This window comes from Neolamprologus multifasciatus, chromosome 23, assembly GCF_963576455.1.
Source record: "Neolamprologus multifasciatus chromosome 23, fNeoMul1.2, whole genome shotgun sequence".
Classification (NCBI taxonomy): Eukaryota; Metazoa; Chordata; class Actinopteri; order Cichliformes; family Cichlidae; genus Neolamprologus; species Neolamprologus multifasciatus.
This window is the reverse complement of record NC_140460.1, coordinates 22,301,118-22,314,167: the sequence shown is the minus strand read 5'-3', so window position 1 is coordinate 22,314,167 and position 13,050 is coordinate 22,301,118. Positions and strand designations below refer to the sequence as shown.

The following is a 13,050-nucleotide window of genomic DNA, read 5'->3' as shown; positions in this document are numbered from 1 at the left end:
TGTAAACAGCATGATAATATATTAAGTAATCCAAAGTATTCAGAATATGTTACTCTCATTGAGTAACGTAACGGAATACGTTACAGAATACATTTTGGGGCATGCATTCTGTATTCTGTAATGGAATACATTTTAAAAGTAACCTTCCCAACACTGCCGATATTTGGATCAATTTGAGCCACCTCTAGTCAACAGCAGATACTCTCACAGTGCCCTCGAGGTGAGGCGTGATGGTCACAGACAATGACATGACACCATATTTACAAATATACACAAGCTCTGAAACACTGATGCCCCAAAATTCTGAATAAATGTGCAGAAAACCTGATCACCAGCAAGCCTAACGTGCAAAAAACCTGAGCTTCAAACTTTGAAGGGATGCTTTGAATCATCAGGTCTAATTCAACAGCCTGCTTTTTTCCACTGCACTGTCATTTCTCATGGGCTCCTCCAGGTTTGAGCACTCCCTTACTGCCACCTACTGATGGAAGTAAGTCAATGCACTGAAGATGCTGACGCTGCCATATTATTAAGCATAGTATATGCAGCATAAATCAGTGTGGCACTTAAAGCAGACATCTTTATTTTGATGTTTAACTAAAACAACCCATAACTGATGAATTAAGAATGCAAGTATGCATAAAACTGAGTTAATTATAATTAACACTTGCCAGTGATTCATAATTCATGTTTATGTAATGATGCAGACAGTTCCACCCCATTGATCTTATACCTGCTACAATCTGTGCTGTATGTAGAGAGACTTGTAGAGTGACATAACTTTCAATAAGCTGTCACTAGATGTTCCCTGAAGCTAACACATCAGGGAACTGTATCCGAAAGATGTTTCTGAAACTTCAGAGGATCTTTGAGAGGTAAAACACCTCCCTGCTCACCTGACCTGCCTGTCTTGAATTCTTAAACTTGGAACATGTGAAAATTTTGTCTTGATTGTAGCTTTTAAGAGCTGAAATATATTTTCAGGCCTGAAATTTCAAATAGATAGATCCTGTTTTTAAGAAGTTACGAGGGCTCAAAAATGTTAAAAAAGCTAGGACTTTTTCCAAAAATCTGGGGGATTTTCCATGTACAGAATCTAAAATTGGCATTTAGAGGAGTCTCCCTTCTCAGTCACACTCCATGTCATTTATTTCATTACATTCATGACACTCACAAACAAGAGCTGAGAACCACTGGCACAAAGTTAGTGCTTCATGCACTTTGACATGGTTTTTATTGGCAAATAAATCAAATTACAACAAGTGTCTTGTGTTAAACATTGTTCATGCCCCTTGTAAATTATCTGAGAGTGGCAGATTATGAAAGCAGGCATTTAAGTGCATATTAACAAACACTGATTTTGAAAAAGAAAACCTCCTATAAGGGAAATTACGTCAGATATCTTTAATCTGATGCAGACTGTCCACATTATCAATGCTAAAACAAGGCATTCCTGACAAACTTTGTTAAAGAAAATTCTCTGTATTTCCTGTCATATGTGTACTGTAGCAATGCTGAATGCTAAAATTATTATTATTATGTCCAAAGATTCAACTCATGAGGTCAGTGTATGTCCATCCTTAATATTACATATATAGTCGTGTGAGTGCAGAAGTTCCGCCCACCTGCTGCTCAAAACTTCTCTTTAAAAGGGGCATAAAGGGGAATACAGTGGTTGAACATTTACAGAATTAGAGCAAAGAGCAAACAGTGTTCTTTTATTCCCTTTATCAATCTGGAAATTTCAAGTATAATTAAACCAGTGGACGTACTGGTGTTCACATTCACACTTCTACTGCACGGCTATCACAGCCAAAATAATTCACATAACGATATGAGTGTAATACCTACAGAAAAAAAGAAAAAAAAAAAAACTAAACTGGAGATCTTTATTGACAGTTTTGTGGGTTTTTGTTTTTTCTGAGTATGTTGTTAAATTTTAACTGTGAAAAAGCATGGCTGTCATCAGGACACATTCCCGGTGTTGTTTTTAGCTACACTAGATCCAGTCTTTTTACATTGTACCTGAAGATTCTGAATTCCAAAATTTAAAAACAACAACCCAGTTTCACTTCGATGAGCTCCTTCATGATCTCGTTGGTTCCTCCATAGATAGGCTGAACTTGCGAGTCCACAAATGCCCTGAAAACGCAAACATGTTGATGAACTGGAAAAACCCCCAAAACAATCAAAGCTCTCTGTTGCAATGTTTACGTGATACTAACTTGGCGATGGGGTATTCCCACATGTACCCCCAGCCTCCGTGGAGCTGCAGGCACTGAGTGGCCACTCTGTTCTGGAGGTCAGACGCCCTTCAGATAAGATGAAGTACATCAGCGCATGACAACAACACAGCTCAGCCTTTAGATCATGAGGTGGTAAACTCCAAAAACTCACCAATACTTGGCCATTGAGGCCGTGGCAGGATCCAGGCTTTTCTCAGCATGGAGCTGAAGGCAGCTATCCAGGAAGGCTCGACCCACACAGATCTCTGTCTTTAGCTCTGCTAGCTTATGCTGCAGAGTCTGTGGAGCGCAAAGACAAAAAACAGATAGTATGATGACTGGGAGGATTATTTGATAAACTGGTCCTTTTTTAATAGGAACTCATCAGGACAGACTATATCCTTACATGAAATATTCTAAAAATATTCACCAAAAGAATTACTATAAAGACCTGAAGGTGAGCGACTGTTTTGCTGAAAGCCTTCCGCTGCATTACATAATTTCTGGTTTCCTCAAACATGAACTCACAGCTCGCTATGGCCATGTCAGCAACCAGCAGACGCTCCTAGAGAAGGGAAAAGGTTGTTTGACGTCAAATTAACCCAAGCGAGACGTTATCTGCAGATGATGTGTACAGGCACATGATAAAACATATTTAGGACGATGAGGCTAAAAATCCAAAGATACATGTCTGTAGGTTCAGATTTGACTAAGTTATGAATATAAAGATGTTTTAGGTATTTCATTTTGTAAAAATATGGGTGCAGCCAGACTGGATCTCCACCCAGGTTCAAGGTATGGAGAGTTACTCCTTCAGTGGAGGCATTAAATGTTTCTGATATGAACATGCCATGAATGTTGTGTTCACCTGAGGGAGTTCATTCATCAGGTAATAGAAACCTTTGTTGAGTTCTCCTAAGAGGGCATCAGCTGGGAGGCGCACATCCTCGAAGAATAACTCAGCTGTGTCCTTTGAAAGAACCAGAAACACAAGTGCGAGGATGTAATGAAGTATAAATCCTTAGTAGCACAAATGACCAAGTTCTGTTGTCACTTTTTAGCCTCATGCATTTGTATAAACTGTAATTTACAGTAAAGCTTTGAAATTTAAAGCGCTAAGAGAGTTATATGTGCAATCAAAATTGCCTTTGTTTCTTCAGCTGAACAATCAGAGCAGTCTGATCGTCCCACAGACACAATAGCTGTTTCAGACAGATACTTCTTTTTGATTTTGAAGCATGGAACCAGTTAAACCTACACTTGTAGACCATAAAAATGATGTAGGGGCACTTCATATATTTCCATGACCCCGGTACCTGGGCTTTCAGGCCAATCTTCTCCAGCTTCCGCCCTTTGTGAAAGCCCTTCATGCCCTCCTCCACCAGGAACAGACTGATCCCGTGTGCTGCCGTCTTCGCCTCTCGGTTGGTCACGGTCACTACCACCACCAGATCTGCCATCCAACCATTTGTAATAAATACCTGAAGAGGTCAGATGGAGTAATATCAATACTGGACTTTAAATGTAATTGAGTGGATAATTTTGAAGTCTTGACTCAGTACCTTGTTGCCGTTGAGGATCCAGTCACTGCCGTCCTTCTTGGCATACGTCCTCACACCCTGAAGGTCACTGGAAAAAAAATAGAGGAGCTGAATCACTGAAGCTACCTGACATTATGTGTGCTGATTTCTTGATGTTACATCTGTGATTGAGTCCTGACCTGCCTGCTCCTGGCTCAGTCATGGCCATGGCAGCGATACATTTCCCAGCGGTCATCTTTGGGATGAAGTGTTTGATCTGTTCCTTGCTGCCGTAGTTGACGATGTAGGGCATGACGATGTCAGAGTGCAGCGCAAAACCTGGGCCTGTGCAGTTGCAATACATTCTGTAGTGGTGCAGACAGCAGAGATGAGATGAAGGATGAAGAGATAGCTGACTATCTGGCAAATACACTGATCATCATCACTAAAGCTACTTTCTTGTGATTGTTTTTTTTAAATGGTATTGAGCAACAGTTCTCCAAGCTTTCTGAAGTGGTAAAATCATACCTGGATAAAAAAAAACAAAAAACTGCAGCACTGCAGCAATGGATCGATCACATGTCCTCACTTGGAAAAAGCTTAATTCTCTTTCTTGTGTTTTTAAAATAACATCTCAGCTGGAACTCATTGCTAAAATATTTCAGTCTCTCTGAATGTCGGCGAACAGCTTCAGATATTGAACGGTGGTTTGAAGGACAACTCACTGCTCCTCCCATGTGACAGCTGCAGAAAACAGGTCTCCTCCTATGCCACCATGCTCTTCTGGTGTCATTACTCCCAGCAGACCTTGCTCACCAGCCTTTTCCCACACCTCCCTGCTCACCTGACCTGCCTTCTCCCACCTGCAACAAAAAACAGTTGAAGTAAAGCTATTAAAGGCTTATTTTAATAATTCTTGGTAGGTCATCAAACTTCCACCTACTCTTTGTGGTAAGGCACCACTTCCTCTTGGAAGAAGCGCCGCACATTTTGTCTGAAGAGGTCATGGTCCTCATTGAAGATCCGACGGGTCCTGATGTCCATCAGGGATTTGGCGCTGGAGGTCTCAGGTCGGCCTGAGGATGTGGAATGCCTGAACTCCTCAAACTTACTGTGCTGAAATCTGTGGGGGCAGAAATTCAACCACACGTCACTACACAGCCAGCAAGTGCCTAACCTGGAAGCTCCATGACAAATTAACTCACTCAGCTAAAGCAGTGGCAGCAGATTTTGTGCCTCTGTCCTGAATTTCATGAAAGCTGCTATTAAATTAAACAAATACACATACACAGAAAGGACAGAAAAAACAAACAAAACCCTCCAAAACAGACCATTACATACAGCTGAGGACCAGAAACAAAAACAACTGATGTATCAATATTTCAACTTTAAAAAAAATTGCATCCTGTAATCTCTTATGAACTACCTCCACTGATCCAGTGACAAGAACACAGGTGAAGAGAGATGTAACATCGTACGAGACCATTGTTTCATCTTCCTCAACTTCTCAAAAAAAATCCAAGGTGTTCTGGATGTGATGTTCAGAGCTGCCTGAGGATCTAAGCTAAAAACTTTGAGATGTTATAGGTGACCAAGTTGATCAAGCAGACAATTGGTCTTAATGGCACTCCCTGTTTATTTATCTTTGGTACATATATTATTTACTCTTGGAACTACGGAAGCGTAGAGCTGCCACCCAGGCAAAAGAAAAATACAAGTGTATCACCTTATAACGTGAAAAGTTTATTGTTCTAACAAGATACTTTTCCTGTTTGCACAATATACTATCATGTTTGTACAATATACTTTTCACGTTTGAACAACATAATATCACGTTATTACAATATACATAATTATCACGTTCGTACAATATATTTATATTGTACGAACGTGAAAAACAGCTGTGAAAAACAGCTGTTTTTATTGACAGAAATGTTAAACATATCCTTAATAAAATCATCTCAGTATCACTGTCAGTGGTCAGAAGTGACCTTTACTGCCGCATCGACTTTTATCTGACTCGTTTCACAAAGTTTTACAGACTCCTCCAGTCAAATCTGACATGTACACACTTCACAGTACAGATGAATAACGATCAGTTTTTGAGGTGACTGGTAGGTAAAAATGTGAAATCCTCCAACATAATTAATTGATGTAAATAAATCGCTAAGTGTTAACATTCTTCAAATATTTTAAAATATAGAGTGTACAAAAATGAGCGCTTAGCTTACTACAATATGGTTGTCTTATAGTGGCCACCACACCCAAGGTTATTGACTTGAATTGGAAGAGGTAAGAAAACAAACTGCGTTGACTACAATCTACAACCCACTGACATCTACTGGTGAGATTTTACACTTTAACTACCTCTGCTTTGCTTTTCTTCCCTCGTTGCCGCTGTAAATAAGAATGATTTCTTAATGACGCCTTAAATAAAGGTTACACCAACTTTACATGGCATTACATGGAAGTACAGCCTGTCCGATCAGCTTCAGTTGACATCTCTTCAGCACACAGACAGTTTATTTAATATGGGAAGCTTTCAAACTACCTTTAGGCACACTTCAATGTGTGGAGACTTCAATACGATTTAATTTTGACTTAAAACAACAACAACTCTCAACCCTAACATGCTTTATTTAGATAAAAATGGCCAAACTCGTGTATCTTCATTTTTAGACTGCTGTAATTTTAAAATGTTCACTAAATTTTTAGATTCTTGTTTCGATTTTCACATTAAAGGTCTTCATGTAAACAACAGGTAACCATAAAGTGTGTCAAAGGGAACCGCACACACACATAATACAGTCCGACCTTTTTCTGTATTATAAAAATGCTCCGCAACTATAAAAAAATATAACTAAAATCATGCAAAGTAAAACTATTTCCTAAAACAGCGTAAATGTTCCGCTCGCAGCTTTGAATGCATTTCTTTGCGCTGATATTGACAGATGCGGCTCCTGCTCACCAGAAACAGCTTTAACTGCGCATTTTTACCTCGCAGAAACTGCAGAGAGCGGCCGTCCTCTTCCAGACACATTTCTCAGTCCGAAAACACAAGTTCCGATTATTCTGTTCGCCAACATATTCAAATCAAAGGCTACAACTTCACAGGAAAAAGACGAACAGAGAAAAGATCGTTTGAGCGACACTAAGGCTGTATCCCAATTCAGGGTCTGCAGCCTTAAAGAAAGCAGCCTCAACGGTCCTCAAGGGCCGCGTAGTCAAAGAGTGCTAAGGCCGGAAGTGTGAGGCTTGTGAAATGGGACAGTCTAGCCTCCGTCGCGCTGCCCAGGTTGCCTAGCAACCATGATAGCTGGAAACGTGTGGTTGACAGAAATGAAGGAGAACATGTTTTGTTCGTTTGTTCTACATGAGCTTTGTGTGATTTAAGTAGTATCTGAGGCTGAGACCACAGGACTGTAAAACATGATTGTTGGGCTTCATATCTGTACTGAGCAGTCATATAAGATTAGCTAGTAAATAACAAATAGTTAATGTTGTTCATGAGACTAAAGTCAGTGTAAATATGATATGGCCAATATTACAGTTATTATATTAATCATTGTTAGTTATTCAATTCAATTCAATTCAATTTTATTTATATAGCGCCAAATCACAACAAATGTCGCCTCAAGGCGCTTCATAGATACAGAGAAAAGCCCAACAATCATATGACCCCCTATGAGCAAGCACTTTGGCGACAGTGGGAAGGAAAAACTCCCTTTTAACAGGAAGAAACCTCCGGCAGAACCAGGCTCAGGGAGGGGCGGCCATCTGCTGCGACCGGTTGGGGTGAGAGAAGGAAGACAGGATAAAGACATGCTGTGGAAGAGAGACAGAGATTAATAACAGATACGATTCAATACAGAGAGGTCTGTTAATACATAGTGAGTGAGAAAGGTGACTGGAAAGGAAAAACTCAATGCATCATGGGAATCCCCCGGCAGCCTACATCTATTTCAGCATAACTAAGGGAGGATTCAGGGTCACCTGGTCCAGCCCTAACTATATGCTTTAGCAAAAAGGAAGGTTTTAAGCCTAATCTTAAAAGTAGAGATAGTGTCTGTCTCCTGAATCCAATTATTGATGAATTCCTGAATTCATCAATAATGAATGTCTCCTGAATTATTACAGCAGTGAGTTTGAACTCTCAAATCAAATCACTTCTATTGTCACATCACATGTGCAGGTACACTGGTACAGCACATGTGAGTGAACTCTGTGTCAAATACTGAGCTTCAGTAAAGATTCAAGTTGCAGCTATTTATATGTCCTATCACCTTAAATCTTCACTCAAAGACACTCAAGTATCTTTGACAGTGTATATATAGATGTATTATATACAGTGTTGGGTAAGTTACTTTAAATTAGTAACTTAGTTACATTACTAGTTACTTCTATCAAAAGTAACTCAGTTACTTCAAGTTACTCGTTACTTTCAAAGTAACTAGCTACTAGGGAAAGTAACTTTAGTTTTACTCAGAATTCTCTTGTTAATGTGTTGCTTCCATAACTTTGCCAGTCTTCTAGCTTGTTTACTTGCCACAAGTGCACTGTGCCACCCTACCAATAGAAAGGAAAAGATAATGTGCATATTTCCACGAGAGAAATCCCACGCCTGGACCGTCATTGACTGCTGCCATGATTCTAGCCTACATCACAGTGTCATGTGCGCCTTTTACATCCAACACAAAAACTGCAGTCGTGGTGCTTTCGATTGTACTCAGAGCTCTGAAATTCTGCCTTCTGAATAGGAAGATGTAGGCAACACCAGACTGCAGATGAGCTGCATACAGGGCTGGACTGGGATAAAAAATTGGCCTGGGCATTTTGACTAGAGACCGGCCCACCATTATAGGAAAAATCATAAAGCCTTTGAATGAAAACAAACGCTGTTGTGACAGTGATGTACACTGTCTTGATGGTATATATGTATCAATCGTTTGTTGTAAGATTCAGATAATTATTTTTTAAAAGCTAGACATTTTAAATGAGAATAAGAAAGTAAATGGTAAATGGCCTGTATTTGTATAGCGCTTTTACTAGTCCCCCCTAGGGACCCCAAAGCGCTTTACACACCCAGTCATCCACCCATTCACACACTGGTGGAGGCAAGCTACAGTTGTAGCCACAGCTACCCTGGGGCGGACTGACAGAAGCGAGGCTGCCATATCACGCCATCGGCCCTTCTGGCCAACACCAGTAGGCGGTAGGTGAAGTGTCTTGCCCAAGGACACAACAACTGAGACTGTCCGAGCCGGGGCTCGAACCGGCAACCTTCCGATTACAAGGCGAACTCCCAACTCTTGAGCCACGATCGAAAGAAAAGCATTTCCTTGTGCCCACTTCTCCCTGTTAATGCCCTACCTGGCCCCCCTGGCAAAACTTTGCTAGATCCGCACCTGCACAGTTACCAGCTGTCAGCTACTTAGAAAAGGATCCTGATGTTATTTGTCTCTCAGAAACAGTTTACAGTTTACTAAAAGGTAAACCTGTTTCTCCATCACCTGTTCAGCTCTGATGATTCAGTAAGGACATCTCCTGGTTTCATCTTCATGTTTCCCTCTCACCAGATAACCAAACCGATATCATGACCAGCAGCTTTTTTGCAGCTGTGGCTCCAGCAAACATCAGCTGATACTAGAAATTAATATTAAATAAATTCTAACAACAGCTGATCAAGCTTAAATGTGCTGCTGTTGTTTAACGTGACATTGGCTGGTTTCCTCTTTCTGGTGCGAAGTGGGCGATAAACAAACAAGAGAGCCGATCAGCTGATCATTGATCAGTTTTCATGATTGAAGTAGAAACAGGAGAGGGAGGGGGGAGAATGAAAGAAGAAGAGGCAGCTGTGCAGCAAAGACAGAATAAATCCAGCTTTGTGCCTTTTTCATTGTAGCTGAAGTCCGGGACAAACTGTTCCTTTTCACCTCAATAAGAAACGTGTAATATTTTCTCTGAATACCAGACGGGACGATTGGCAACTCTAATAACTTATGAACAAAATAAAGTTCAACATCATTAACTTCATAGCACCCACCCAGCTGTATAGAAACTCCGTCATGCTAGCTAGTACGCAGTACGGAAAAAGTCAGAATAACGACCACCTAAACTTGGTTTATATCTGACCCAGATAGACTGCAGGTCATAACTTCTTACCTGAAGTTCACACTTGGACTGGCGGCCGCCTCGGGTCTCTTTTCCTTCTGCGTCCCCTTTCCCTGATCCACCTGCTGGCCTCCACCACTTGCTAACGTTACTGAATCTGTGGAAACTCCGCGATAGCCACCACACGAAGTAACGAGTAACGACCCAATCTAAATTCCAGTAACGACTAACGCGTTCCCGATTTTGGCATAATAACTAGTTACCGTGCTCGTTACCACAATAATAACGTAGTTACTGTAACGCGTTACTTAATAACGCGTTAGTCCCAACACTGATTATATATGAGACAAATGTTGTTCCTTCAGTATGTTGGCATTACTAAATTTGGCTCAATGCTTACATATATGTGTAAAAAGCAAATGTACGAGCTGTGATAACTGTGTCTGATAGAATGAAGAGTAGACTGATATATTAAATGTTCCTTTATTGGGTGAGAAAATCAGACCATGTCATAACTGCTTTAAGTCATACAGAATAGATATCAGAGCCTTAAACAGGCTGACTTCTGCTAAATGGGTCAAACTGGGCAGAAAGTATCCAAACACATAACATCCTTATAGAATATGATGTAACACTATAGATCAACTTACCTCAGAATATATAAAGCATATAAACAATTACAGCAATATGATACAACAAACACAGCAGTACTACTAATCCAAAATACTCAAAGCTTCATAGAACTGAAACAAACATTTATTTTTAGGTCCATTCTGCTGCTGATACATACTTTAGGCAGTGTTGGTCAAGTTACTTGAAAAAAGTAATCGGTAACTAATTACCAATTACTTCCCCAAAAAAGTAATCCCGTTACTTTACTGATTACTTATTTTCAAAACTAATTAATTACTTAGTTACTTTTTAAAAACACGATTTACAACCTGAATAGGTGATAAAGCGATAGATGTTTCAGCCCAATTCTACTTTTTCTGCATAATCCATCATACAAAATGTAATCAAATGGAAAAGTCTCTTTTTAAAACTTGTTTCATCAGTTTTAATCTTTCAACTTTATGCATCAAGCAAAAATTTAATTATATGCAACATTCTCTGACTAGAAGAAATTTGTTTAACATTTAAACTTATTTTCTGCACATTCCAGCACATAAAATATATCTTTTTTTGTGTTTACACTCACTCTTTCAAATAGATCAAAGGAGCTTGCAAAGAAAAGCGTCTGGACTTCTTTAAGTTACTTGAAGACGTTTCACCTCTCATCCAAGAAGCTTCTTCAGTTCTAAGGTCAAATGGTGGAGAGTCCCAGATATAAACCTAGTGGGAGTATCCCCCCACAGAGGAACAAAAGGACCCCCTGATGATCCTCTAATCGCCTGAGTCAAGGTGTGGAACTGGGTGTGGGTCCCAATCAGCCAGAGTTTCGGGTGAGTTCATTGTGAAACCTGGCCCCACCTTATCATGCGAATTCCTGAAGTCAGATGGCCCAGGATGTGAGTGGGTGTTAAGGCGTCTGGGAAGGGAACTCAAAACTGGATTATAGATGGCAGAGAGTTGGTGTCGTAAACCACCGCCTCTGTTCAAAGATGGTTGCTCACAGTGGACATAGATGGCTTCTTTCACTCCTCTTTCAAACCATCTGTCCTCTCTGTCCAAAATGTGAACATTGGCATCCTCGAAAGAGAGTCCTTTATCCTTAAGATGCAGATGGACAGCTGAGTCTTGTCCTGTGGAGGTGGCTCTTCTGTGTTGTGCCATGCGCTTGTGAAGTGGCTGTTTGGTCTCTCCAATGTAGAGGTCTGGGCATTCCTCGCTGCACTGTACAGCATACACCACATTGTTAAGTCTGTGTTTTGGAGTTTTGTCTTTCGGGTGAACCAGTTTTTGTCTGAGCGTGTTGCTGGGTCTGAAATGCACCGGGATGTCATGCTTGGAGAAAACCCTCCTGAGTTTTTCTGATACACCGGCAACATAGGGGATGACAATGTTGTTGCGTCTGTCCTTCTTATCCTCCCTCGCTGGTGTCTGATCTTCTTTTCTGTGCCTCTTTGCTGACTTCTGAACGCCCATTTAGGATAGACGCACGTTTTGAGTGCTTCCTTTACATGTGTGTGTTCCTTCTTTTTTCCTTCAGGCTTAGAGGGAACATGTTCTGCCTGGTGGTGTAGGGTCCTAATTACTCCAAGTTTGTGTTCCAGAGGGTGATGGGAGTCAAAGAGGAGGTACTGGTCCGTGTGTGTGGGCTTCCGGTAAACTTCGATGTTGAGGTTGCCATTCTCTTCAATGTGCACAGCGCAGTCCAGGAAAGGCAAACAGTTATCCTTTGCGTCTTCCCTGGTGAACTTGATGTTTTTATCCACAGCGTTAATGTGCGCAGTGAAGGATTCCACTTCTTGTGTCTTGATTTTGACCGAGGTGTCGTCTACATATCTGTACCAGTGGCTGGGTACTCTTCCCTTGAAAGAGCCAAGAACCTTCCTTTCCACTTCCTCCATGTAAAGGTTGGCTACAATAGGTGACACGGGGGAGCCCATGGCACAGCCATGTTTTTGTCTGTAGAAGCCTTCGTTGTATTTGAAATATGTAGTGGTGAGGCAGAGGTCTAACAGTGTGCAGATCTGATCATGTGTCAAGTTGGTCCTGTCCTCCAAGGAGCTGTCTTCTTGTAGTCGTTTTCTGACAGTCTCCACGGCCTCCGTGGTGGGTATGCAAGTGAAGAGAGAGACTACATCAAAGGACACCATGGTTTCATCTGGATCCAGGGTAAATTTCTGGACCTTGTCAGTGAAGTCGGTGGAGTTCTTGATGTAAATGTGTAACCATTGTAAATGGTAAATGGTAAATGGACTGATTCTTATATAGCTTTTCTACTCTCCCGGAGTACTCAAAGCGCTCTATACAACACGCCACATTCACCCAGTCACACCCATTCTCACCAGCACTTTATCTATACTTAGTGCTATGCTATCTAACTACATTCACACACATTCATACTCCGATGGACGCATCGGAGAGCAACTTGGGGTTAGTATCTTGCCCAAGGATACTTGGCATGCAGACTGGAGGAGCCTGGGATCGAACCTCCAACCTTCCGATCAGTAGGTGACCTGCTCTACCTCCTGAGCTACAGCCACCCCATGTGGTGTGGGGTGTTCCCCATGAGAGGAGCAAGGATGGTA

At 41.1% G+C, this 13,050-nt stretch overlaps 1 protein-coding gene across 1 annotated transcript; it reads right to left on the bottom strand.

The window, feature by feature from the left end:
* Window positions 1–1,197: 1,197 nt before the first annotated feature.
* Window positions 1,198–6,997, bottom strand: LOC146491533 (long-chain specific acyl-CoA dehydrogenase, mitochondrial-like). Its single transcript, XM_085150001.1, has 11 exons — window positions 6,743–6,997; window positions 4,689–4,868; window positions 4,471–4,608; window positions 3,946–4,110; window positions 3,788–3,854; window positions 3,542–3,706; window positions 3,094–3,195; window positions 2,677–2,790; window positions 2,398–2,525; window positions 2,226–2,312; window positions 1,198–2,142 (listed from the first exon to the last, which is right to left on the bottom strand). The coding sequence occupies exons 1-11, from the start codon at window positions 6,829–6,831 to the stop codon at window positions 2,049–2,051; spliced, it is 1,329 nt and encodes a 442-aa protein (XP_085006127.1). The 5' UTR covers window positions 6,832–6,997; the 3' UTR covers window positions 1,198–2,048.
* Between the last annotated feature and the right edge of the window lie 6,053 nt (window positions 6,998–13,050).

Bases quoted from the DNA above. Each gene is read 5' to 3' on its own strand.
- LOC146491533 (XM_085150001.1), bottom strand. From the start codon at position 6,831: ATGTTGGCGAACAGAATAATCGGAACTTGTGTTTTCGGACTGAGAAAT. The intron at 3,855-3,945 runs GTCAGGACTCAA...TTTTTTTTCCAG, and splicing joins ACTGAGCCAGGAGCAGGCAG to TGACCTTCAGGGTGTGAGGA. The intron at 3,707-3,787 runs GTACTGAGTCAA...TGACCTCTTCAG, and splicing joins GGATCCTCAACGGCAACAAG to GTATTTATTACAAATGGTTG.